The sequence below is a fragment of the Cavia porcellus genome, unplaced genomic scaffold, assembly GCF_034190915.1.
Source record: "Cavia porcellus strain 051 isolate PalLab524CR breed Dunkin Hartley unplaced genomic scaffold, mCavPor4.1 scaffold_26, whole genome shotgun sequence".
Taxonomy (NCBI): Eukaryota; Metazoa; Chordata; class Mammalia; order Rodentia; family Caviidae; genus Cavia; species Cavia porcellus.
Genome location: NW_026947509.1, coordinates 3,188,249 through 3,212,887, shown reverse-complemented (window position 1 = coordinate 3,212,887; position 24,639 = coordinate 3,188,249). Strand labels below are relative to the sequence as shown.

The window sequence follows — 24,639 nt, the reverse complement described above, 5'->3', positions numbered from 1 at the left end:
GGCCACTTTTAGTTCTGGTTTGTGAGTCCAGAAGTCCAGGCCCCTCGCGAGCGGGGCGGCCGGGCTGGGAGGGTGCAGAACCGGGATCGGGCTGGACGGGACCACGATCGGGACCGGATCTCGACCTGGAGTAGTTGAGGAGCGGCGTGAGCCCGGACTGCACGCCGCGCCGCCGAGACCGAGACTGAAGCCGGCGGGCCGAGACGGTGAGCTCGGGGCCGCGGGTGTGGGCGGATCGGCTCCAGCTCCTCAGGGTCCCCGGCCCGCGAGGCCCGGGCTCCGCGGGGAGGCTCCGCCCCTGTGCCCGCGCCTCTCCGACGTTCCTTGGTAGGAGTGGGGTGTGGGCGCGGGCTCGTTCCTGGGGTGCGGTTCCGCAGCCGCCCTTGCTCCCGTGTCCTCGCCAGTGCTCGGCGCTACAAGCACCGCGCTGCTCCAAGGCCGTGTCGGTATGGGCGAGACATGTTTTCCTCTGGACCTTTGTGACTCTGGTCCTGACCCTGAACCCAGCTGCTAACCACGTGATGATCTCCCTGAACTCATTCCCCTGCAGGGGCTTTTAGAGACGGCAATCACCGGTTTTGTAAAATATGAGTTGTATTACAGGATAAAGTGTGCTCTGGAGAGAAACCCAGCACTGAAGAAAGAACAGGCAAGGCCGGGGATGTAGCTCAGCGGCATAAGCGCCTGCAGGGCAAGTACAAGGTCCTGAATTTGATTCCTGCTACCAAAAGAGAGAGAGGGAGAAATCGGGCACCTTAGGTTAAAGAATAGGCTCCACTGGATGCCAAGTGCCAAGGCCCCAAGGCAGGAGTGTACTTGAGAGGTTAGGGTTAGGCTCCTTTAAAGTCTTAGGTTTGTTGGTTTGTTTGTTTCTGAGTCAGGATCTTGCTTTGTAGTTGAGGTTGGCTTTGAACTCACTGTGTATCCCAAGGTGGCCTTGAACTCAAAAAGATCTCCTGTTTGAGCCTGCTGGAATAACAAGCTTGTCCCAAGCCTAGGGTCCAGACTTGCAGCTGCTTTCTGGGTAAACTGTGAAAGGACTCCTCTCTCTCTGCAGTGTCTGGGAAGAAAGGACCTTAAGGAACATAGCTGCATAGCGAGACAGTAGAGGCAAATCTCAGCATCATTTCAAGAACCCCGGCTCTGTGAGATGGTGCTGTCTTGTTTTCGTGGGCCCCTGGCTGAGGGGTAGTGGTGGGGGCCCCAGGGAAAGCAGGGTGGCTCTTTCCAGGTTACACAGCTGACTTCAGGATTGTGCAACCTGGCTGCATGTTTGCTTTGGAGAGGAGGGATATGGCCCTTCCTTCTTTCCCAGCAGCAAGGCTGACACAGCTGCCCTGTGTTTCCCCAGCGTTCAACAGGGCCTCTGGCCTCTGCCTCTGACCTGCACAGCAGAGCCTCCTGTCTCTCAGAGACAAGCACACCTTCAAGGAGATTTCCTGGTCACACATAGAGGGTCTTTAGTCCTGTAACAGCAGAAGTTTTGCTGCTTAGCATTTGGGGTGGTGAACAGACAGAAAGTGTGGGTGCACTTCAAGATGATTTAGCCTTTCTGAGCTTCATCTTTTGATGTCTTTAATCGGAAGGAGTTCTTTGCTTCTGAGTCACCCTGGCTACCCTGGGTTTTCTTGGGGATTCCCAGGAGGGCTCTGTGTCTCCACCTGGCTGTGGCTCTGGGACTGGAAGGCTACTGGAAGGTGTGGTGGGAGCAGAAATCTGTTGATAGCCGCAGGGTGCTCCTGAAGAGCCCCACAGTGGCCAGGCCTAGGCTGGGCTCTCCTGAGAACGAACAGCCTGGTGCAGAAGCAGCTGACTTCCCGCTTCTGGTTCTGGGAGGACTGGGGAAGCCTCTGCTTACTGGGAGGCATGATAAGTGGCTTGGTTTCAGTGCTGAGTCCTCTCAGGAGAATGGATGTGTTCCTTAGTGGTTTCTCTTACCACCTGTTACGGGGTGGGCGCACCTTCCCTCATCCCAGCTTTCCTGCCTGGGGGCCTTGCTGTACCAGTGTCCTTGCAAGGAAGCCAGGAGCAGGCCCGGAAAATGCTCCATAGGGTAGAGCAACCCTCTCCCAGACTTCAGGCCCTGGGAGGGGACAAGGAGCTGCAAGCATCTTCATCTCAGCCTTGCCCACAGTATGTTTGTCCATCAGTACTTTTAGCTTTGGGGATTTTTTTTATTATACTTTTATGATCTAGATACTGCCACAGCAGCTTTCTCCACCAGCCCAGGGATTCCCGGAATGGACCCTAATCCAGCCAGAAGCACTTGAGGTTTTCTTTGTCATGTCACCATGGCCTTCTGAAGGTTCAGGGGGCCATGAAAAGCTTGCCGCTATTATTGTTCAGCTCCTAACTTGAATGTCTGCTCCCACAGACTGCCAATGGTTGAAATCCCACAGGTGGCCCTGCTCCCTCCTTACAAAGGGTAGACTGTTTCATTTGCCCCTCCTCCTGTAATTTAAAACCAGTGGAAAACCCAGCAGCCTTATTTTAATTGGCAGAGTGAGATTCGATAGGATATGAGATGAAACTCCAAGCACTAGCACATGATTCTGCCCTCCAAATACAATAAGATTTAAAACCTGCATTGTAGTGTCAAGAAAAAGAAAAATAGGTTTGGGTGTAGCTTACTGTAAAGGCTTTTGCCTAGCATATGGGTAGTCCTGGGTTCTACTTCTAAGCACCACAAAAAACAAAAATTGATAAGCTCTGGCTTAGGGCCCTTAAAATGGAGTGGGAAGACCTCAGATACCTGTACTGCTGAGCCTCTCACATGGGCACAGATCTGCCCTCATTTGTGTGCTGCTGCCTTCCTGGACTCTTCCTATGCTCAGAGGGTACCCAAACTCCTTCCTCACAGGAGAGCTGACTTCTGCAGGGCCACCAAGTCTTACTACTGGCTAACAAGTGGCAACCGGGGACACCCCATCCAGTAACACCTCACATGCATTTCCAAGACTCCGTGATTTGGGTCTTCCTGAGTCACAATTCTGTTTAGTCCAAAATAGGTATAAACTTATTTTTCTGGACTGTGCTGACTTTATCTTCAGTGGACAGAGATTGATAGATGAGTTGTGTGGCCTTTAAACACAGTTTGGAAGTAGTGCCCCTCTCTAAGGGGCTAGGGTCAGTGGTGGTGGGCACCGAGGCCTAGAGGAGCAGTGCCTGTCCTGAGGTTACAGCTGGCAAGGGGAGGGCTTGGCACGAGTGTGTGCTTTCCCTGCTGGGTGTAGGCAGGATTGGGGAGACTCTAGTGGGTACCTGTCATGCAGCCCTTCTGTCCAAGGGTCTCTGCCCTGATTTTACCTTTGTATACCTCTTTGTATATCCCCTCACCTCAGCTTGTAATACATATGGGGATTCTGCTTTGATATATGACATGGGAAGAAAGTGTTACTTTTTGGTTTTTTTGGTACTGGGAATTGAACTTAGGACCTTGTGCTTTCCAGGTAGGCACTGTGCCACTGAGCTAAATCCCTGGTCCCACATCTTTGTTTTGTCTATTTCTTTTCCTTTTTGATTGCTTCTACCTGTTCTGGGCTGTGCTGTAGATCATGCACAGAGATAAGCAAGGCCTTGGGCCTAGTGTGGAGCCCACCACAGCCCCTATACTGGCAGGAACAGCCCCTCCTGGCCCAACTCTCCTGGTCCAACTTGCCACTTGCCTGAATGAGACAGTGACCGGGGTTCAGCCATCAGAGAATCTTGAGGGCTTTGCTGGACACTGCACACAAGAGTGGGCAGCAGGAAGCTGTGGCTTAAAGCCATCTGCTTTTCCTTGACAGGAGCCCTTCCCTGCCATTCCCTGGGAGGAGGGAAGAGGCTGGGAGGGCTCAGTTGCTGAGCCAGCATTGTGACGCTATTTCCCCTCACTGTCTGCCCCATAGTTTCAGTGCAAAGGAGCAGACGATCCCCAGAAGGAGCCCAAGGTTCTGCTGCTCCTGAGTCTGCATCACCTCAGGAAATGCTGTAGGGTCCTAGGAGACAGAGCCAGTACAATATACCCCCACACACAGACCCTGTGTTGGGGCTGTGCATTCTCCTGGGCTTTATTCCAAACAGATATAGGCAACTAGCTCTGCAGTGCACGTGACCAAGATTAGAAAAAGGCTGAGTCATCCTTAGCTGGTGCTTTCTTGCACTTTCACCAGTACTTTCTGACCACAGGCCTGGGTTGAAAGGTGAGGAGTCCCTCCTAGGACACGGTGGGGGCCTACTCTGATCCTGAGTCTCACCTGTGTAGCCCCATTCCATTTTTTCAATGCAGACAGAATCCTGGCTCCCTAGGCTTCTCCTGAGAAGACCTGCATATACCATAGGGCACCTGTGCGCTCTCTGCCTACAGCTTACATGCTCGACTGCATAAGTTAGTCACTTGTCAAGAAGCATTGAGCCATCTTCTTGTTCAAAAGTGCTGTTATTGTTATTTTTTTTATCGGTACCGGGGATCGAACTCACGACTGCCTGCTTGCAAGGCAGGTGCTTATGCTGCTGAGCTAAAAAGTGCTGTTAACCGGGTGTGTGGTGGCGCCCTCTTGTAATCCCAGCACTCAGGAAGCTAAGGCAGGAGGATCACTGCAAGTTTGAGGCCAGCCTGGGCTACAAAGTGAGGCCAAGGCCAGCCTAAATTGCATAGCAAGACCCTGTCTCAAAAAGTCCCCCCCCGCAAAAAAAAAGTGCTGTTAATTCTCTCCACTTTCATCCAAATAAATTCTCAAAGTCATTAATTCATTGTTTATTGAGTGTCCAATAAATGCTGGGCTTGGAGACCCAGCAGAGAGTGGAGCAAACTTGGTCCCATTAGGACTATCTCTGTGACATGGAGAGTGACAGAGTTCAAGGCACTGGGTTAGGAAGGAAGCTGGATCAAGTCTGCGGAAGGAAGTGGGAGCTGAGGCTGATCCTGCAGGAAGGAGGGTGGTGGCACTGTGGTCTAGACCCAGGGCTCAAGAGGTGGCCAGCAGATCAAGACCTTGGAAGTATCTTTAGCCAGGTTGCGTTGTTCCAAGGGCATTGGGAATTTCTTCAAGGGTAATGGTATGATGGAATCAGGCCTGGGTTGCAGAGTGCAGGGTGGGGCCCCTGTTCCAGGCAAGGATCTTGAGCCTTGGCATGAGACGGGATGAATTCAGGTGGAGCTTTTAGGGTTGTTTCTTGGGATGAAGGAAAAGGACCTCAAGGAGGCTCCTGGAAGCTGGAACAGATCTGAGATAAGGAAACCTAGGGACACAGACCATGGTGCCTGTTAGATGGATTGGAGGAGACCTGGAGACATCCAGGAAACTGGCTGGAGGTGGGTGCTGAAGCCTGAGATAGGCATGCAGCAGGCTCTGCAGAGCGATGACCAGGCTCTGCTTAGATACTGACCTGGGCAGAGCAACCTGTAGTTTCAGTTTCTTGTCACATGCTTACTATCAAGTATTCACAGGTTTCTGATAAACTTTTGTCCCTGGGCATTCCTAGCAGAATTGTCTTGGGCAGCAGACATACAGGCAGTGGCTTCAATATCTGGGAAGCTCTAGTGTTGTACAGGCATTTGACTTCTGTTGAAATAGAATTACAAGGGAGAATTTCTTGCCCTTAGGGCGCTTTATATTTAAAAAAAATGCACAACTACTTAGTGATTGAGAAGATAGTGCATTTTTGGCTAGAAAAAAATTTTTTTTCAAGCTGGATGTGGTGGTATATGTCTATAATTCCAGCACTCTGGGAGTCTGAGGTAGGGAGATCTAAATTCAAGCCCCCCCAGGCAGCTGAGTGAGACAGTGTTTCAAAAATAAAAAAATAAAAAAGCCTGGAGATATAGCTCGGGATGAAGGCCCTGGGTTCAGTATCCAGTACACAAAACAACAACAATAAAACCCAAGGTACAAAGTTTGACAGTACCTCCAGATACTGCCTTTTGTATTCTGTCTGCCCTTTGAATCATAACTTTTATGTGATAGGGAAAGCAAGAAAATAAATAAAACATGTTTCTGGAACTTTTGGCCTTGGACAAGGCCATTGTGCTTTGGTTTCAGGTGCTAGTGTAATGTAGCAGGAACCCTCACTGTGTTTGGTCTTATTTCTGGGTTTTCACTAGTGTTTTAGTCATCTTTCTGTTGCTGTGACAGTTTACCTGAGGCAGATTGATAGAAAGCAGGAAGGGTGCTCAGGTTTCAGAGGCTCCAGTCCATGCCGCCTGCCTCTATGTTTCTGACATGAGATGGAGCACAGCTGGTCATCTGTGGGATGCAGGGAAGCAGAAGAGAGACCAGGGACTGTCCTTGAGGGATGCAGGCTTAATGATATGTATGCTCCTTTAATGCTGAGAATGCAGCTTCTTGGGAGAGACAGATGGGAGGAGGGAAAACCTCAACAGATGCCCATAGCCCTGTGGGTTCCTTTATCCTTGCACATCCTGGCCTTCAACAAGGCCTGAGGACAGCAGGTGCTCCCAGACTGGTATCCTACTCCATTCTCTCACTTCTAGCCTATTTCTGGACACATAGGTGGCAAGGGGGCCCTGGGGTGCAGGCAGAACAGTCAGACAGGGCAAGGGCTCCTCTGAGCTCTGCACCATGAAAGGGGTTTGGGGAAGGGAAAGAACCACCATCACGGAGGTCAGTTGTATTTTGCTGATTTTACAAATGGGACAGACCCCGAATCCCTCATTGATGAGTGGCAAAGCTGGGAATTTTAACCTTTCAAAGAGGAAAGCAGGTGAGCAGCACCTTATTATAAACTCTACGAGGTGCTGTCCTCACTTAGGGGATGGGAGAGCATCCTCCCACCGGACTTTGGTCACCTGCACTAGCTTCTGGACTGGGAGTCACACTGGCTGAGCAGTCAGTATGCAGGGCTACCAAGGGACACCTTGCTGGCTGGGAGAGGTTGTGCTCATAGCACATCAGGCTCAGGATGAAGCCCTCTGGGGTGGAGTCCGTGTACCTGCCCCATTTCTTCTTCAAGTCTCCTTTTTCTAGGACCCCTACAGGGTGTGTAGGGGATGCTTTGCAAGAGCCCAAGGAGATGCTGAAGCTGAAGAAAGACTTCAGTGCCTTTCCCACCTTCACTGACCCCTTACCACACACCAAGGCCATAACTTCTGCAGTTCGAGGTGTGGCAACAAAACTAGCATGAATTTCTTTCTTTCTTTCTTTCTTTCTTTCTTTCTTTCTTTCTTTCTTTCTTTCTTTCTTTCTTTCTTTCTTTCTTTCTTTCTTTCTTTCTTTCTTTTTTGGTGGTACCGGAGATTGAACTCACAACCTCACACTTGCCACGCAGGTGAGCTGCTGAGCTAAATCCCCAGCCCTATGAGTTTCTGTTTTCTTCTTCACAAGTTCATGGATTGAAGATGTATTCTGACATTTAGAGCTCAGCAATCTCAATGTATGCTTTTTTTCTTTTCTTATTAAGTCAAGAACTTTCACGTTTTCACTTAAAGGAAGCACTTTATATCTCCTCGGCATGTCCAGGTGCCACATCTACTTTTGCATTATTAAGTGAAATGAGGGCTACTGGAGCATAAGCCTTGGACCACACAAATATTGGTCTGATAACCAAGTGAGTAATAAGTGGGTAGTGTGACTAATAGGACACTGAGAGGCAGTGTCCTGGGAGGACAGAGCAGGACACCCAGTCGCTGCTCAGGGTACTCAGAAGTTAAAACTCACAAGCTTCTGAAATTTTCAGATAACTTTACCCAAACTGCTGCCTCCAAATGACCTCAGGGAATGCCCATTTGGCTGTTCCCTTAGCCCTGATCAAATATAGTAGAGACAGTAGGTCCCTAGAGTGCACTTTTCAGTGGGAAACCAGGCAGAGACCATTAGCTCCCTGGATAAATTTTTCCTTCCACCAACAAAAGGCTTTGATGGCGACCTCTACGTGCGCCTCCTACTTAGAGGCTGATATTTGACTTGAGTCCTCCCTGGCAGGCAAGAGACCAACCAGAAGTGCTGGGCTTGTGGCTCCAGGTGTAGCTGCATAGTCATTCAGCATAGTTGTGTGCACAGCATTGTGCTGGTGGTGTTGGGGGAAGCAGAGGCAGAAGCACCCAAGAGAGAAGGGGAAGTGACTTGAGTAGTCCAACCCCATGGCCCGATACTTCTGAGCCCTCAGATGTCCCCTGACCCAGCCCTCCTGCCACATGCCAGGCAGCAATAGTCCTTGTGGTATAGTGGCCAAGGTAGAGTTCTTATGGGTAGGGAGACCCCAGGCCCACTGGCTAGTGAGTCCATGTGACCTCAGTAGAGTTCCCTACTCCACAGGAGCCTCCAGCCACCCTGCCCTGTGCCAGTCCCAGGTCAGGCCCCTTATATGGAGAGGCCCTAGGGGAGGTAAAATCGAAACGGATACAATCTCTGCCTCAGAAGAACAGTTTTCTGAATCACTTGTCCTGAGGAATGCAGATGGCCTGGAAGGGCACAGAGTGTGTAGGGCCTCTGTGGGCCTGTGTTTGAACCCTGCCTCCTACTTACTGTCTGACCTTGGGCAGTGACTCAGCGTTAGTTTTGTCATTTGTGCAATGCAAATGTTTGGGGAGGGAGCCCTACCATGTGGATTCAGGCTCAAAAGGAAGAGCAGGCTCTGGTGGCCCATTTTTCCTTGTGAGACTTCAGGCTAAAGAGTCCTGCCTGATGTGTGGGCTGTGTTGGGACTGCAGCCTGCAGACTTTGAGAGGGCTGGGGCTTCTTTGGTGCTCTCATGGGATCAGAGAGCTGGTAAAATTTGGCCCAGGCACCTAGGAGTTGCAGGTTCATCTCCCATTTCTGGTGGAGTCAGAGAGCCATGGGTCCAGAGCCATATGGTCACGCCGCCTCATAGGCCATCGTCAGAGGGCAACGTGGGTCTGAGCTGAGTGTATAGACACACTCAGCCCTCTCCAGAGCATCAACTCTCTTGCACCAGAAGCAAGCTTACTTGCCCCTCCTGCTGGGAAGCACACACCGTGTGGCGAAATGTTGTGTGAACAGGGCCCTGTGAATAGTGCAGGTACTGCTTTGATTGGTTGGATAAGTTCCCTGCTCTCTGCTCAGCATCCTTGCCCGCTGCTGTAATTGGCTGGATGCCTAGCCCCCAGCCCCCAGCATCCCTTCCCTTCAGACAGGTGGTCTGCCTGGGAGCTGGGTGAAGGTTCTGCTGGAAGTGGTTCGAGAGGTTGAGGTGGGGCAGGACAGGGAATGTGTTGTTTGCTGCACAGTTGTGTTATGATCTGGGACAAGACCCTTGCTCTACTTACTGCCTTAGCTAAGTGAAAAGGAAAGTCAGGGTTCATGAACTGTGGCTCCCTGGGTTCCTGCAGTTGTCCTGCTGTTGTTTCAGGCTGGTCTGAACACTCCTCCTGTGTGCACTGAACACCTGCTGTTAAACAAAGGGCTAAAACCCTGGGGACAGATTAAAGACTGAGTAGATGTTATCTGAAACTTGTGGCTCCAAGGCAAGGTCCTGAGCAAAGTACTGATACTGTGTTCTTGTTATTTCAATTACAGAGTAAAAGATAAGAGTTTATGAATTTCTCTGTGAATGTTACTTTGCCCTCCACTTTAGCTACAAATATCCGCCCTTCCCTGAGAAAGGCTTGCTCCAAGAAACGCCTCCCACCACACTATGGGTGCCTTAAACCAGGGGCAGTTCCCAGCCTGATATACACATTTGTTTCTTAGACATACTGGTGATGAAATTTAGTTTATAAATTACACATAGTGAAAGAGTCACAAGAATAGTATGGTTGAGCATTTGTGATACCACACTGTGATAAGGTTGCTAGCTTTGCTGCTCCTGTGTTTTGGGGTCATATTTACAATTTCGGACTGTTAGCAAGTTGAGTCTGTGAGGCCCCTGAGGCTGAAATATCCTATGCTTTTAAACTAAGTTTGCAGGTTTGCTGACTCATCTTAGAAGTTTTCAGGACATGTGAGTAAAAGAGACATGAAAAGGTTTATTAGAGATAGAGATACAGGACACACTCAAGAGCAGAGTTTGAGTGCTCAAAGAAATGAGCAGGCCTTACAGCTGGAGTAGGGCCTAGGATGTGTATGCTCGCTGTAAGGCTTACAGTGCAAGCCGTCTGTATGGCTTTGAAATTGAGATATACTGTCCCCCGCGCAGCTGTTTCCTGGGCTGGAGAAAAGGTCAATTTACAGGTAAAAAGAACAGTCCTAATTTCCTAATTTACACTACAATATATTAGTATATAATGAAATAAAAAGGGCCTTTAGTAATTTTTCTTTTTGAGTTAATTTCCTGAAAGGGAAAATGCTTGTATTAAAGCTGTAATTTTTCTTTTTTCTTTGTTTTTTTTTTTTTTTTTTTTTTTTTTGGTACCTGGAATCACACTTGGGACCTTGTGCTTGCCAGGCAGGCACTTAATGCCACTGAGCTGTATCTCTGGTCTTGTAGTTTTTCTTAAATGTACAATTTTATAATCTTGATTTCCTTGTCTCCTTTTTACTTTTTTATTCTTCTATCCTACCTGAGGACTATTTGAATACAAACCTTTGGTTCCTTGACAAAGGTTTGACTCCAGCCTCCTGTGAAGGCTGGAGTCTTCATAGCCTACGCTGGCCTTGAATTCATGGCGATCCTCCAGTCTCAGCCTTCTGAGTGCGGAGATTACAGGCTTGTACTATCATGCTTGGCTTGAATTATGTATTTTTGAAAACTGACAGTTGACTGCTGATAACTTGCTCTCACATTGGGGAACTATTGTACTGCCCTTGACAGTGGTGGATGGGCCATACAAGTATCTTTTCTCCTAAATTCCCTTGGTCCAAACGGGCCCTGGTGTGGATCAATAACCATGATGTGTCTGGGGTCAGGTTCAGTTTACTGTTTGAAGTCCATAGAAATAACCACATTGCACACATCACATCAGCTGAGTCATCAGGCCAGGGCGTTATAAAAGGTAAGTGGTGGGTGGGCCATGCCTGTAGTTGCTGCCTTTCCCAGGGACTCCACACCTGAACTTCCTGCTGAAGTGATCAAAGGGAAGGACACCAAGCCCTCTTGTATAGGTTAGGGCAGTGAAGTTATTCTTCCTAGAAAGGGAAAGTGGGGCTGGGATCTCCGGCCTCTTGCTGCTGAAACCAAGTGAAAAGGGCAGATTGGACTTTCAGGTGAAAGGTTGGTCACTCTATGCTTCTGTCTATCTAAATAGCATTATGAAAATTGATCTTGTTTCTAGTGCCTATGCAGTTGGCACAGGTCTTGGTGGAAAGCCTCTCCTGTGCGGGAAGCTGGGTTCTGGGATTCGGCACAGTGATCAGGTTGAATGTAGTTCCTACCTTCGCCACTGAGGTCTATTATAGTACCATCAGCATGCCATGCATGAACTTCAGAGTGCCACCATCACCAAGGAGTAATCAGGACATTCAAGGCTGTGTTTGCAGGCAGTGGTTTCCAGGAAGTCCACTGTGATGGATTCTGAAAAGTCCTTGTGGCTTTGAGAGGGGCTTGGGTTGCTGTCATGGGACTCTAGTGTGGAGTGACCAGGACTCTGGGCAGGGAGCAGCTGGAAAGGGTCTGAGCCTCAGCCCATGAGGATTGCTTGTGTATCTTGTGAGAGAGAGAAAAGGTGTTGAAGGGCCTCTCCTAGTGTTATGGCTGTGTGTAGATGTCCCCACAAAGCCTCATGAAGTCATAGGGGGCCGAATCTAGAGTGTGTGACTGATTCATGGTACAATACTAGGATTAAAGGTGTTAGGATCAAGGGTGAGTGATTACTAAATCAGTCCACTGGTTGATTTGACCCTCCTAATCTCAGTAGCTTGGGTACATAGTGTAAGGGCCAGAAAGAGTCTTGCCCCTTGCTTGCTTTGCTACCTTTTTTCTCCTGTGGACTATTTCTGTTCGGTGATGCCTGTCTGCCATGTGCCACCCTGCCTTGGAGCCAGTTATGATCTGCAATCTCTACAGACTGAGCTAAGTAAACCTTTCCTCCTTTAACTTTGGATATTAGGCACTCTGTCTCAGCAATAAGAAAAGTAACTAAGCCAGGGATTTAGCTTAGTGGCATAAGCACCTGCTTGGCAAGCTCAAGATTGTGAGTTCAATCCCCGGTACCCCACTCCCCAAAACAAAACAAAACCCAACAAAACGAATATGGCCAGCAACAGTAGTTTTCCGGTTGTTCTTCGCTGCACTGAAAGGCTTAGTGCATGCTGATGTCCTGTCTGGACCCTAGGTGCCTCCATTTTTGGTCCTTTGTGGATCCTCATTTCCCAGGAACAGCCCCCAGTGCCTAGTTCTTATTTTAAAGGGCAGGTGTGGCAGTGTCAAGCCCAGGGCTCTGCACATCCCAGCAGGATCCTGAGCACCCATCCTGCCTGAACGTGGGCTGATAGTGGTTTCCTATCAGGGACCTCCTCAGGCTTTGAGTACCCATCGTGGTCAGGTTGATGTTGGGCCCTCCTGGCCAACTCTGTGATTTCCACTCCAGTGAGGTCCTGACCTGCCTTGGGAAAGCTGCCTTGGGGAAGCTCCTTTTCCTCATGCAAAGTCTCTAGACTTGAACATACTGGTGGAACTTCCCTAAGAAGATGGAGGAGGGGAGCCGGACCAGGATGCTGGGTATTGATCTTCAGAGATCATGTTCTTTTTTCTTCCTTAAGAAAAAAGGCACAGAACCAGAGAAATGAGGATTTAAGCACAGCTGAGTTTCCAAGAAATGCAGTAAACAATTTGGTTGCAATACAGACTGATTAGTCACTTCTTGGGGTGCTGGGGGGCAAAGGGCAGCGGAGGAGAGGCAGTGACAGGAGGTGGGTTTCTCTCAGAGGTGGGCCTCCAGTTCGCTATCGTTGTGGTTGCACATAATTGTACTTTATAACAGGTGAATTGTACATGAATTATATTTTAGTAAAGCTGTTAAAGGGACACAGCTAAGATATGCAGCCAGTGTTGGGCTCCCTGACAGCTGAGTTTAATGTCCCAGCATGAGATCACCTTCCCCTGTGTGCATGTATTCTATAGACCTCTTTCCCAGAATGCAGTCTGCTACCCTGCCCCTCTCCCTGCTCCTCTGGGATAAGCTGGTTCTGGCCTATAGGTATGGAGAGAAGGCCCCACGCCTACCCCCAGCCTCTGGAGCGAAGGCCTGAGAGCAGCCCAGTACTATCCCCAGCCCTGCCCAGTGTGGTAGCAGTTTGCATGGCTTATTAGGGCCATGGTGCTTTTGTCTCTTGTTCTGTTGTGGCATAGCAAACTGTGGGCATATGAGCAAGAGAAGGTTTTTTTTTTTTTTTTTTTTTTTTTTTTGAGACAAGGTCTTGCCATGCAGTTTAGGCTGGCCTTGAACTTACTATATAGCGGAACCTCAAACTCATGGTGATCTTCTTGTCCCAGCCTCCTCAGTGCTGGGATTACATGTGTGTACTACCATGAGAAAGGTTTTTATAGACAAAAACAAAGAAGATTACATCAGTTATGTTCAAATAGTAATCCCAGGTGATTCGTAACCAGACTGGTGCCAGTTGAAGTTGGAATGGAGTTGCAGGGCAGGAACCCTTGCAGATGGGCTTTGTCCTGGCAGTCCTGTGATAGCTGCTATGAGGTAATCATTGAAGAACCCTGTTTCATAATCTCCCAGGTTTATTTTTTTTTTTTTTGGAAGGTTGACCCATATGACACCATTTTTATTCTGGCGACTTATTTTCTCTTCTTTCTTCCCTTCCCTTCCCTTCCCTTCCCTTCCCTTCCCTTCCCTTCCCTCCCCTCCCCTCCCCTCCCCTCCCCTCCCCTCTCCTCTCTTTCCTCTCCTTCCCTCTTTCCTTCTTCCTTCCCTTCCTTCTTCCCTCCTTCCATTCCTGTCTCCCTCCCTCCCTTTCTTCTTCCCTTCCTTCCTTCCTTTTCTTCTTTCCTTCCTTTGGAGACAGGGTCTCACTGTGTAGTCCAGGATAGCTTTGAACTCTCTGTAGTCCAGGCTGCCCTCAAATTCGCAGCAGTCACTGCAGTCCTCCTGCCGCAGCCTCCTGAGTCCTGGGATTACAGACATGCACCACCAGTCCTGGTGTTCTTTTTCCTTCCCCTCCCCTCTCTTTCCGTATCCTTTCTTGTCTTCTTGAGACATGATTTCACTATGCAGTTCATGTTGGCCTTGAACTCACTTTGTCAAAGGTGTTTTTTTTTTTTTTTTTTTGTACTGGGAATCAGACTCAGGACCTTGTGCTTGCCAGGAAGGTGCTTATGCCGCTGAGCTATATTCTTGGCTCTTAAATTAATTTTGTAGCCCCAGGTTTACAGTGATCCTCCTGCCTCAGCCTCCTAGGTGTGGGGATTACAGGTGTGCACCACCACAGTTTCTTTAGACTGGGTAGGACTGGCACCCGTGAAGAGCCTGTGGGGAGCTGGTGTCTCCATCCAGCTGGGACATCAGTTCCTGGGTGAGTCATCTCTTTTGCTAATGGCTTCTCCTTCATCCCACAGGCGTCATGTGGCTGGAAATTCTCCTTGCGTCTGTGCTGGGCTTCCTCATCTACTGGTTTGTCTCCCGGGACAAGGAGGAGACTTTGCCACTTGGAGATGGTTGGTGGGGCCCAGGGGCAAAGCCCACAGCCAGGGAGGATGAGAGCATCCGCCCTTTCAAGGTGGAAACCTCCGAGGAGGAGATCAATGTAAGGCGCCTCCCCCTTAAGGTTGCGGTCAGTGGGACAGAGCGAAGGGACAGCCCTTTTTTGGATTCCCTCTGTCCCCTACCCTTTCTACTCCTTTCCCCTTCCAAGGCCCACTGTGGCCAGCTGGCAAGGTTGTGAGGTGCCAAGGCGCAGGCATTGGGAATCTTGTGAAGCCGGGCGGGTGACAGGCAGTGGCTTCCTGAGCCAGGGTGGTGGTTCCAGCCCGTGGGCAGCGGTGACAGGCAGGGCGGGCCTGCTTGGCAGCGCTGTGTGTTAGCACTTTGTGTCTAGCTGCAGCAATCCTGTCGCCTTCTCAGCAGTGGAAGGGAAGCTCAGAGAGGCAAAGCAGTTTGTTCTAGGGATCAAGCTGACACAGGAGAAGGATTTGAACTCAGGTCCAACTCCTGGCTACTGCAGTCAGGAGGGGAGAGGGGGAAGTCCTGAGTGCCTGAGATCTCCTGAAGGATGAGGCTGGAGCAGAGTGGGCAGGACTGCTATAGCCCTGTGCATTTCTTATCCTGTACTCCTTGAGCATCTATCATGTGTTAGAAGAAAACAGGGGCCTCTCTTCCAGTAGCTCATTGTCCAGTAGGTGAGACAGGATGGTGAACAAGATGAGTGGTGAAATATAAAATGTGATGGTAAAAGGCCATGAGAATTCTGAGGAAGGGATTTAAAAACAGGGGCTGCATCAGTTAATGGCAAACAAGCCCTGTTCCTCATTGTTATGGGTGGTGGCAGAGCAATAAGGATCAAACTCTTTTACTTTTTAAAAATCTTTTGTCTTTTTCGTTTTTATCGGTACCAGGGATCGAACTCACGACTGCCTGCTTGCAAGGCATGCGCTTATGCCGCTGAGCTAAATCCCCAGCCCCTATCTTTTTTTTTTTTTTTTTTTTGTATTTTTACTAGTACCAGGAATCGAACTCATGATCGCCTGCTTGCAAGGCAGGTGCTTATGCCACTGAGCTAAATCCCCAGCCCGATCACTCAAACTCTTAAAGTTTGAGATTTTCAGAATGCTTGGGGGTGGTGAATTACTTTGGTCTTACCCCCAACACTAAAAGGAAAAACAAAGAAAAATGAATAATGGAAAGTGAATGTGAAATGGCCAGGTGCGTTGGTACATGTCTATGAATTTTTTTTTTTGTACCAGGGATCAAACTCACAATCTCGCACTTGCCAGGCAAGTGCTTAGGCCACTGAGCTAAACCACTGGCTGGTACATGTCTATGATCTCAAGTACTTAGGAAGCCTAAGGCAGGAAGGTCAACAAGTTCAAGACAAAACTCATCTGCCTTGCGAGTTGCTGGTGATGTGGGAGCTTTGCTTTGCCATTGGCATGGCGCAGCATCTTCAGGCTTCATTCTGTGGTGGAACCCACTTCTCTTATGCTCTGCCTGCCCTCTCTTCTTGGGCCCTGGTGTTACTGCAGGACTTATACCAGAGAATCGATAGATTCCGCCCAACCCCGCCTTTGGAGGGCAGCCGATTCCACTATGGCTTCAACTCCAAGTACCTGAAGAAGGTTTTGTCCTACTGGCGAAATGAATTTGACTGGAGGAAGCAGGTGGAGATCCTCAACAAGTACCCTCACTTCAAGACGAAGATCGAAGGTGTGTTTTCTGAACTCGCGGGGAGGTCCATGGGGAGCCTTTGGCATGAGGGGGCTGCTGCAGGTGTCTGGGGTGCAGTTGGGAGGTGCAACTTTGCTGGAATGCACAGACAGTGTCCTCAGGCTTTAGACATACTGTTTCTGTCCGATTTTCTGGTGTCGCAAACAGGGCAAAAATAATCACACTTTTGAAACGTTTCTTATTAAGGCAAACTTTACTTCTGCAGAGGAGTGTATGACTTAACTGAACAAAGCCAGCCAGCACACACACAAGTAACCTGTGGAGTTGTTATTTCCCGACACATTAGGCTGTGCCCCTTGGGTGAGGGCCTAGTCTTACATTCTAACCTGATTGACTAGTTCTTAAGGTGGCTAGTGGCTGGCAGAACAGATCCTGTGACTCAGAAATCTCTTTGTTATGCACAAAGATTTATAACAGGTAGATTGGTGTGTGGCTCTTTGTTTTAAAATGTCTTTCAAAGGAATGGTGAGACAAGCACATGCACATTTTACAAAAATGGGATTTTATAAAAACCAAGATTTGTATAAATGGAATTTATCTTAAATAGCCCCTTTGATAGAAAAGACTTTCTCACATTACCCAGGAGAAAACAGAAATAATTTAAAAGCCTGAGATACTTTTTTTTTTTTGCAGGGTTGGGTTTTTTGTTTTTGAGACAGTCACTGTATAATTCAAGATGGCTTTGAACTCACTATGTATGTACCCAAGGCTGGTCTTGAACCCATGGAAATCTTCCTGCCTCAGCCTCCTAAGTACTGGGATTAGAGATTACACCACCACACTCAATTTCAAAAGCCAGAGAGATGTAGGCTTTGTCCTGTGAGGTGGTGGTGCTTTGTAGGAAGGATGGAGGGAGACTTGACCCTCAGCCTTTTGAAAGTCTTGAGTCCAGGATGTCACTGTACAAAGGTGTTCAGCTGGCCAGTCCCATGAAAATATACTGTCTGGAACTCAGTGGCATAAGTGCCTGCTTGGCAAGTCAAGGTCATGAGTTCGATCCCTGGTACGGGAAAAAAAAAAAGAGTACTGTCTGCAGCTCCAGACCACGTGTCGCAGCTGACTCTTGGTGTCTCAATGTGTATCTTGAGGTTTTCTTGAGAAGGTGACAGCATCATTTGGGATGAGCTAATACTTGCCATGATGAGAAAGCATTTTCTAACTGCAGAAAGACTTGGAATCAAAGTTGGAAATATTTAAGAAAATCAGACCCATACCTTTCATTTTTACAGTCATATAATTGTGGTAAAGTATATCTAACATAAAATTTACCATCATGACCATTATGAAGTGTACAGTTCTGTGGCATTAAGTAGACAGATGGTTCATTTTCATGAAACCATTACTTCCAGCCATCTCTTAAACTTTCTTATCATCAAAAATGGAAACTCAGTGCCGTGGACAATTGCTCCATAGTCCCCTCTCCCCACCTTTAACAACCATTCTTTCTAAGTTCCCCATCAATGGAATCACAGAGTGTTTGTCCTTTGTATCTGACTAACTTCTGTTAGTGTGCCATCCTCAGTCTTCATCTGTGTTGTAGCATATCTGTTTTTTCTTAAACCCAAGATGTTGCCTAAGTTGGCAACCTTCAATGATCTCTTACACATCTAAGCCCTCCTCTGTTGTGTCCTCATGAATATTTGTGATTCTCCTCCTGCGTTTTAGGCATTCTGTCTATATTCTGGATATTAACCCCTTTTCAGGTACAATATTTACAAATATTTTCTCTCAGTCTTTGGTTGACACAGTATTTGTTTTTCCATGCCTATTTGGAGTTTAATCTTTGTTTTCTCTTTTATCCATGCAAACCTCCCCCAGCTTGTGGAGGTACAGAGCATGCCCAGTGGTCCTAGTGCTGCCTGGGGCTGCTCCTCTGTCTCCAAGGCTTGAGTGTGATGAGCAGTGACGAACCTGTTCTCAGGGATGGAAGGTGACGGGACAGGAAGCAGAAGTGCTGGTCCAGAGATCTGTCAGCAAGTGCCTCTGTCCTCTGATAGGGAAGGCTGGGTCTAAGGGGGAACACAGAGGGGCTAGGGCAGTGGTGGCAAACCTATGGCATGCGTGCCACCTTGGGCTGTCATTGAAAGCTTTAAAAAAGGTTCACCATCATTGGGCTAGAGAGAAATGGAGCCTGAAGCAGGACAGGAGCACACACAAGTTTGGAATGATTCTTCTGCCTGCCTGCCTCCCTCTGTTTTTCCTTCCCTTCCCCTCCATTTCTTTCTTTCTTTCTTTCTTTCTTTCTTTCTCTTTCTTCTTTCTTTCTTTCTTTCTTTCTTTCTTTCTTTCTTTCTTTCTTTCTTTCTTTCTTTCTTTCTTTCTTTCTTTCTTTCTTCCTGTCCTTCTTTCTTTCCTCCTTCCCTCTCTTGAGACGGTTCCTGCTTTCTTGTCCTTCTGGTCCCAGCTGTTCCACTGGGGATAACAGGGAGAATAGGGTCTTGCTTCCAGGTCCACAATCACTTTGTAGCATATACCTCCTCCAGGCGGGAGGGGAGAGCAGTGGTGTTTCCTGTTTCCTTCCTGGAGGTCACAAGCCTTGCCCACTGGACTACTGTGTAAGGCCCTGAGTTCTATCCCCAACACTAAAAGAGAATGATAATATAAAAAATGCCCTAATTTTACATGTAAATATTGAAACATTTTAGAGTACAGAGGGAATATAGTGGAGAGCAAGACTCTCTCTCATCCTTGCTTTTGCTCAGAGACAGCTTCTTTCTGCATTCCTTATGAATGTGACCAGTCAGCCCATGTCTACGTAAGCAAGTGTGTGTGTGTTTCCCCCTAAATTTAAACTCAACAATGTGGCAGAATTTGAATTAAAAATAACATCATACACTATGCTCCAAAAGAGACAAAATTACCCACCAAAATAAACTTAGCATAGGAGTAAATTTAGCAACATAGAAGGACACCCAGAATATGTTGTAAAGTGGAAAAAAAATTATGTTCTAAAATAATACAAATATAGACCTCTATTTTTATTGAAAGAAAGTTATGTTGTCTACTTTTTTAAAAAAAATAAATTTAAAGCTAGAAGGAGCCTGAGGAGACATGACAGATAAATGTACTATGGTATCCTGGATGGGTCCCTGGATAAAAAAGTATCCTGATTAAAACTAAGGAAATCTGAATAATATTGTATTGAATCTACAGACCAAGATTATCAGCCTAAAAAAAAGGAGGAAATCCTGTAAGATGTCACAGCGTGGGTAATCTTGAGGATGTTATGCTAAGTGAAATAAGCCAGTTGCAGAAGGACAAATACTCCTGATTCTCCTATGTGCAAGATGTACAGTAGTACCTCAGAGGAGCAGGGTAGTGTGGAGGGGTTTCCAGATGCCGGGGTAGAGGATGGGGAGGGTGATCAGTGTGCCTGGAGTCCAGTTGCACCGTACAGGTCATAGCCAGTGGTGCATGCAGACCCCTGTGTCAGGGCCATGGAGTGTTCTGACAGCCTCACAAAGCTCAACAACAGGGCTGCCTTGAAGGACCAGCCACTTGTTGGAGGACAAGGCAATGATGGCTTCAGGGCATGGCAGACAGGAGGCCCAAAGGAGCGAGGGGAGCGGAGAGCACAGGGTGAGCATGGAGCTGGAAGGTGCCGAACTCTTAATTTTCCTGCCATTCCCTCCCCTTAAATGTATTTTAAACTTAAGACATTTTCAGTTTTTTGTTTGTTTGCTAGTTTTTTGTTTTGTTTTGTTTTGTTTTGTTTTGTTTTGTACCAGGGATCGAACTCACAACCTTGTACCTGCCCTGCAGGCATTTGTGCCCCTGAGCTAAATCCCAGGCCCAGGAATTTTCAGTTTAAGATGAGTTTATCATGTAAGTTGAGGAGCACCCACATAAAATATGCAAATATATAACTGGAAAAACTGGATCATACAATGGATCTGATTTGGTAATTTGCTTTTACCATGTAGCAATAAACTATTTTCACTTCTAAGTATACATCTACACTGTTACTTCCAGCGACTACATTGTATTCTAGTATAGTTACTGTTAAACTATAATCTAAATGATTAACTCTATTGCTGAATCTCCAGACCTCTCACTTTCCCCACCCAATTTTTAAATTATGCAGCTCTAAAGGTGAGGGTGGGGCAACCACATCACATACCACGGGAATACTCAGGAGACTGAAAACTGGATGATTACTGCAAGGCCAAGGTCAGTCTGGACTACATAGTGAGACACTGTCTCAAAAATACCAGTGAAAAAAATAAATAAAATATGCAGTTGTACTGTGAGCCAGAGACTATTTTGTCTTGGGAGCCTACCTGTGGACACAGGCTGGTTGTGCTTCCTTGTATGTGTGTGTGTAGTGGAGGTCTTGATGTCTGAGGACATAGCATGGTGGGAATTCAGTGTCAGCTGAGGTGACTATGGCCAGTCCTATGGGGCACTGAGTTCAGCAGCATCTAGTGCCTGTGCCATTCTGATTGCATTCTGTCCCCAGGGCTAGATATCCATTTTGTCCACGTAAAGCCCCCACAGCTGCCCCCAGGCTATACCTCAAAACCCTTGCTGATGGTTCATGGCTGGCCCGGCTCCTTCTATGAGTTTTATAAGATCATCCCGCTCCTGACGGACCCCAAGAGCCACGGTTTAAGTGATGAACATGTGTTTGAAGTCATCTGTCCCTCCATCCCTGGATACGGCTTCTCAGAGGCATCCAGCAAGAAGGGTAAGAATCTGCCAGAGTCTCAGGACATCCTGTCCTACCAAGCATGGCCTGGACTTCCCACCTGGCTCTTGGGGACGATGAGACAGGAGGCACCTGAGAGGCATTCTTGTGCTGAAGGGCCAGCTTGTCTGGGATCTGGCCTGAGGCCTTTCCAGGCCAGCAAGGCTACTGGAGGCCTGCAGAGCAGTACTGTCTGCTCACTGCCTAATCTGAGGCAGGTGCTTACCATGTAGTGTCATGCTGGGTCTTTTGCCTGTGGGGAGCTGACCTCACCAGTGGAGGAATAGAGTCTGAGGAGTTAATGGGGCACCCCATACTCTGTGAGTGACTTCCCTATGACTCCATTTTTCTCTTCTTACAACCAGGCCTGGACACAGTGGCCACAGCCAGGATCTTTTACAAGCTGATGCTGCGGCTGGGCTTCCAAGAGTTCTACATTCAGGGAGGAGACTGGGGGTCCCTGGTCTGCACCAACATGGCCCAACTGGTACCCAGGTGAGGTCCCATCAGTAACACCAAGAGGATACGCTGCTGGGCACAGCTGCTTGCAATGGCACTGCCAGGCAGCAATTGACCTGGCCCCATGTACCAAAGGCCGTCCAGGTGGGGAAAGCAGAAAGGCTGCCCCCACTGGACTCTGCTCTCACCTGTGTCTGACCATCTCCCTCAATGCAAGCCCAACCTCATCTGCTGCTCTGTGCCCTCAGCCACGTGAAAGGCCTGCACCTGAATATGGCATTTATTGTGAGAAATACCTACACTCTGAGCCTTCTCCTGGGTCAGCGTTTTGGGAGGCTTCTTGGCTATACTGAGAAAGATATAGAACGGATCTACCCTTTGAAGGAAAAGGTTTTCTACAGCATCTTGAGGGAGAGTGGCTACATGCACATCCAAGCCACCAAGCCGGACACTGTAGGTGAGCACCCAGGGGTGGGGGACTTCATGGTCTGCAAGAAACTGCTCACAGGTGAAAACCCCTGTAAGAGACTCTGAGAGCTTTAAACCCCTAATGGCATTCCCCTGGAGAAGTGAGTTTGCATGTGGCCATCCAGTTCCAGGCTAATCCAGCTGTTCAGCTGATACAGGATTTGCAGTGGCTTTGATTCCTGACCCCTCACCCCCACTCCCAGCCTGTGTTATGCTGAGCATTAAGAATAACAGGGAAGGAGGCAGCAGGGGGCAGAGAAACCTGGCTCTGCACAGCTTGTGGGGATAGGACAAAGGGAATGTATGGCCAGGGACTACAGGACTTCTTTACAACAGTGAGGAGGCCCGGCAACTACTTCTGCCACCAGGATCCTGTTGAAACCCAGTTTTTCAAAAAGCTAAAAACTGATTCTTATGCATATATAAAATGAACACATCCAAGATCTTATTGAACTCATGAACTCATAAACTAATTGGTAAAATGTTACAAAACAGTAAATATTCAGAGGCAAGTAAGAAAACAGTTTAATTTGCTAATGGAGGCAGAACTCATCCACATCCACAAAGTAATCCATATCCAGTGGATAAAGCTCAGTTGTTCTTCTGTGGACAGGAATCATTTGTATCACTCCCAGGGTTATATATAACTGACAGCTGTAAAGACAAGGGAAGACAGAGAGCTAGAGGAACAGATGATCCCAGAAGTGCCCACTGGCTCAGCTCTAGGTCTTACTGGCCAGTTCCTGAAGACATTGTGCCCATGCCAAAGTCTTTCCTAGTTTTCATGGAAAATCCTAGAGTCTCTCACATGAGGCAGCTCATGAGCACAGTAGCACCTTATAAAATATTTTTTTGTTCCAGTTATAAAGTATATATTCATTGTAAAACATTTTAAAATACAAGAAGCATAGAGCAGAGGGGAAAATCACCTGTAAATTCTCATTCCTCCCTGAAAAAACAAAAACCTCACCCCCCCTCCCCAACAAAGAAAAAAAATGACCCTCTTCTTTATAACCAGCATTGGGGGCTTGGCAGAGTTGTGACTCAGTGGTAAAGTACTTTACATGGATGAGACCCTGGGTTTAATTTCCATCACTGTTAAATAAAGTAAAGGCCCAATTCCTATATGTTTCCTACTCAGTTCTCACAAGATCTCAGAGTGGTAGTTCTTTCAGTCTGAACAAAGCTAAGCCTGTACTGTGTGAGACATCACCAGATCTGGGAAGGATTATCTTGGTTCACCTCAGGCGCAGAGGCTGGAGGCTGAGAAGCAGGGTGTGCGAAGCTGAGTTAGGGCAGGTGATCTGCATGCCTGAGTCTTGCTGTGCGTCTTCCCACACAGGCTGTGCTCTGAATGACTCTCCAGTGGGACTGGCTGCTTATATCCTGGAGAAGTTTTCCACCTGGACCAATCCAGAATTCCGGGATCTGGAGGATGGAGGCCTGGAGAGGTGAAGCCCCTCGTCCACCCCTCAACCTCCTTTTCATCCTCTTCCCCTGGTGCTTTTGGTAGGGTGGCCACCAGTGTCATGGGCTTTCCTACAAACCTTAACTCCTTGGCTATCATGGTCACATATGGAGGTGTGGAGGCGCTCGAATCTGGTGACCTGCTCCAAGCCTCACAGCATGGGCAATGAGGAATAGTAGCAGTACAGGGTACCCACGGGTAGTGCCCCCTGAGGTCTGGGCCTCTTTCCCCAAGCCCCTGGTAGCCCAGCTGTGTGCTGTGAGGGGCCCATTAGAAGGAGGATGGGCAGGCTGCAGCCTCTGCAGTGCCTGACTCCAACTCCCTGCCTGACTTAGGCTTTGTCACACCTAGAGCCAGTGGCTCTGGAGAGGGAGGCTCCTGCAGCATCTGGCTAGCCTCATCATTCCTGGGCTCGATACTCCAGGCATGAGACTGTGTAGTACTCTGCCTGTTGTGTGCTGTTCCTGCCTCAGCCTGGCTTCCCACTGTGCTTCCCAGGAAGTTCTCCCTGGATGATCTGTTAACCAACATCATGCTCTACTGGACAACAGGAACCATAATACCTTCCCAGCGCTACTACAAGGAGAATTTGGGTCAGGGTATAATGACCCAGAAGCATGAGACGTGAGTGTGACTGGCAGTGTGGGGTAGCCAGGGTTATAACTTGGACAGAGCTGGGGGATCTGGGAAAGTAGCAAAGGCTGGTGCCCACAGGTGGCCCAGCTCCTGCCAGGAAAAAGAGGTGCCCAGAAAGATGGAGCTAATGGAGGGCAGACCGCCAATGGCAGCCCCAGTTGGCCTTTTTTGTGTGGCTGCATGTGACTCTCAGACTCCTCTGTGGCCCCATGTCCTTCTAGGATGAAGGTCTTCGTGCCCACTGGCTTTGCTGCCTTCCCCTGTGAGTTACTACATGCCCCTGAGAGGTTGATAAGGACCAAGTACCCCAAGCTCCTCTCCTACTCCTACATGGACCGTGGAGGCCACTTCGCTGCCCTGGAGGAGCCCAAGCTGCTGGCTCAGGACATCCGCAAGTTTGTGACTTTGGTGGAGCGACAGTGACCTACTGGATAGAGTGTGGCCTCCATAGCCACCACCTGTCTTGCTTGCTTTTGGGGTTGCTGATCTGAACCCCAACCATAAGCCTGGGGGCTCAGGCCCACTCTAACCTCACCCCATTTCCCTGTGAAGCCACATGCTTGGATGATAAATGTTACTTTTCAGAACTGCTGGAGACAAATGAAATGCAGTGCTCCCCTTCCTAGGAACAGTTGTCTGCACCAGGGTTTTGCATTTTCTGGGGACCCTAAGTGGAAGGGGGTGCCTTCA

General features: G+C 48.4%; 1 protein-coding gene across 2 annotated transcripts; it reads left to right on the top strand.

Annotated features, from left to right (window-relative positions):
• On the top strand, positions 1-24,578 carry Ephx1 (epoxide hydrolase 1). 2 transcript variants are annotated; one of them, XM_003461369.5, is made up of 9 exons: positions 1-206; positions 14,407-14,594; positions 16,030-16,210; positions 20,691-20,918; positions 21,284-21,413; positions 21,626-21,834; positions 23,188-23,296; positions 23,812-23,937; positions 24,171-24,578. In XM_003461369.5, exons 2-9 carry the CDS (start codon positions 14,412-14,414, stop codon positions 24,370-24,372), a joined length of 1,368 nt encoding a protein of 455 aa, XP_003461417.1. In that variant the 5' UTR covers positions 1-206; positions 14,407-14,411; the 3' UTR covers positions 24,373-24,578. The 2 variants fall into 2 exon arrangements, with proteins under 2 accessions (XP_003461417.1, XP_013006908.1); XM_013151454.2 differs by lacking the exon at positions 1-206 and adding an exon at positions 10,905-11,106.
• Positions 24,579-24,639: the final 61 nt, after the last annotated feature.

Coding starts and splice junctions, on each gene's coding strand:
- Ephx1 (XM_003461369.5), top strand. CDS start 14,412: ATGTGGCTGGAAATTCTCCTTGCGTCTGTGCTGGGCTTCCTCATCTAC. Junction 14,595..16,029: donor CCTCCGAGGAGGAGATCAAT/GTAAGGCGCCTC, acceptor GTGTTACTGCAG/GACTTATACCAGAGAATCGA. Junction 21,414..21,625: donor ATGGCCCAACTGGTACCCAG/GTGAGGTCCCAT, acceptor CTGTGCCCTCAG/CCACGTGAAAGGCCTGCACC.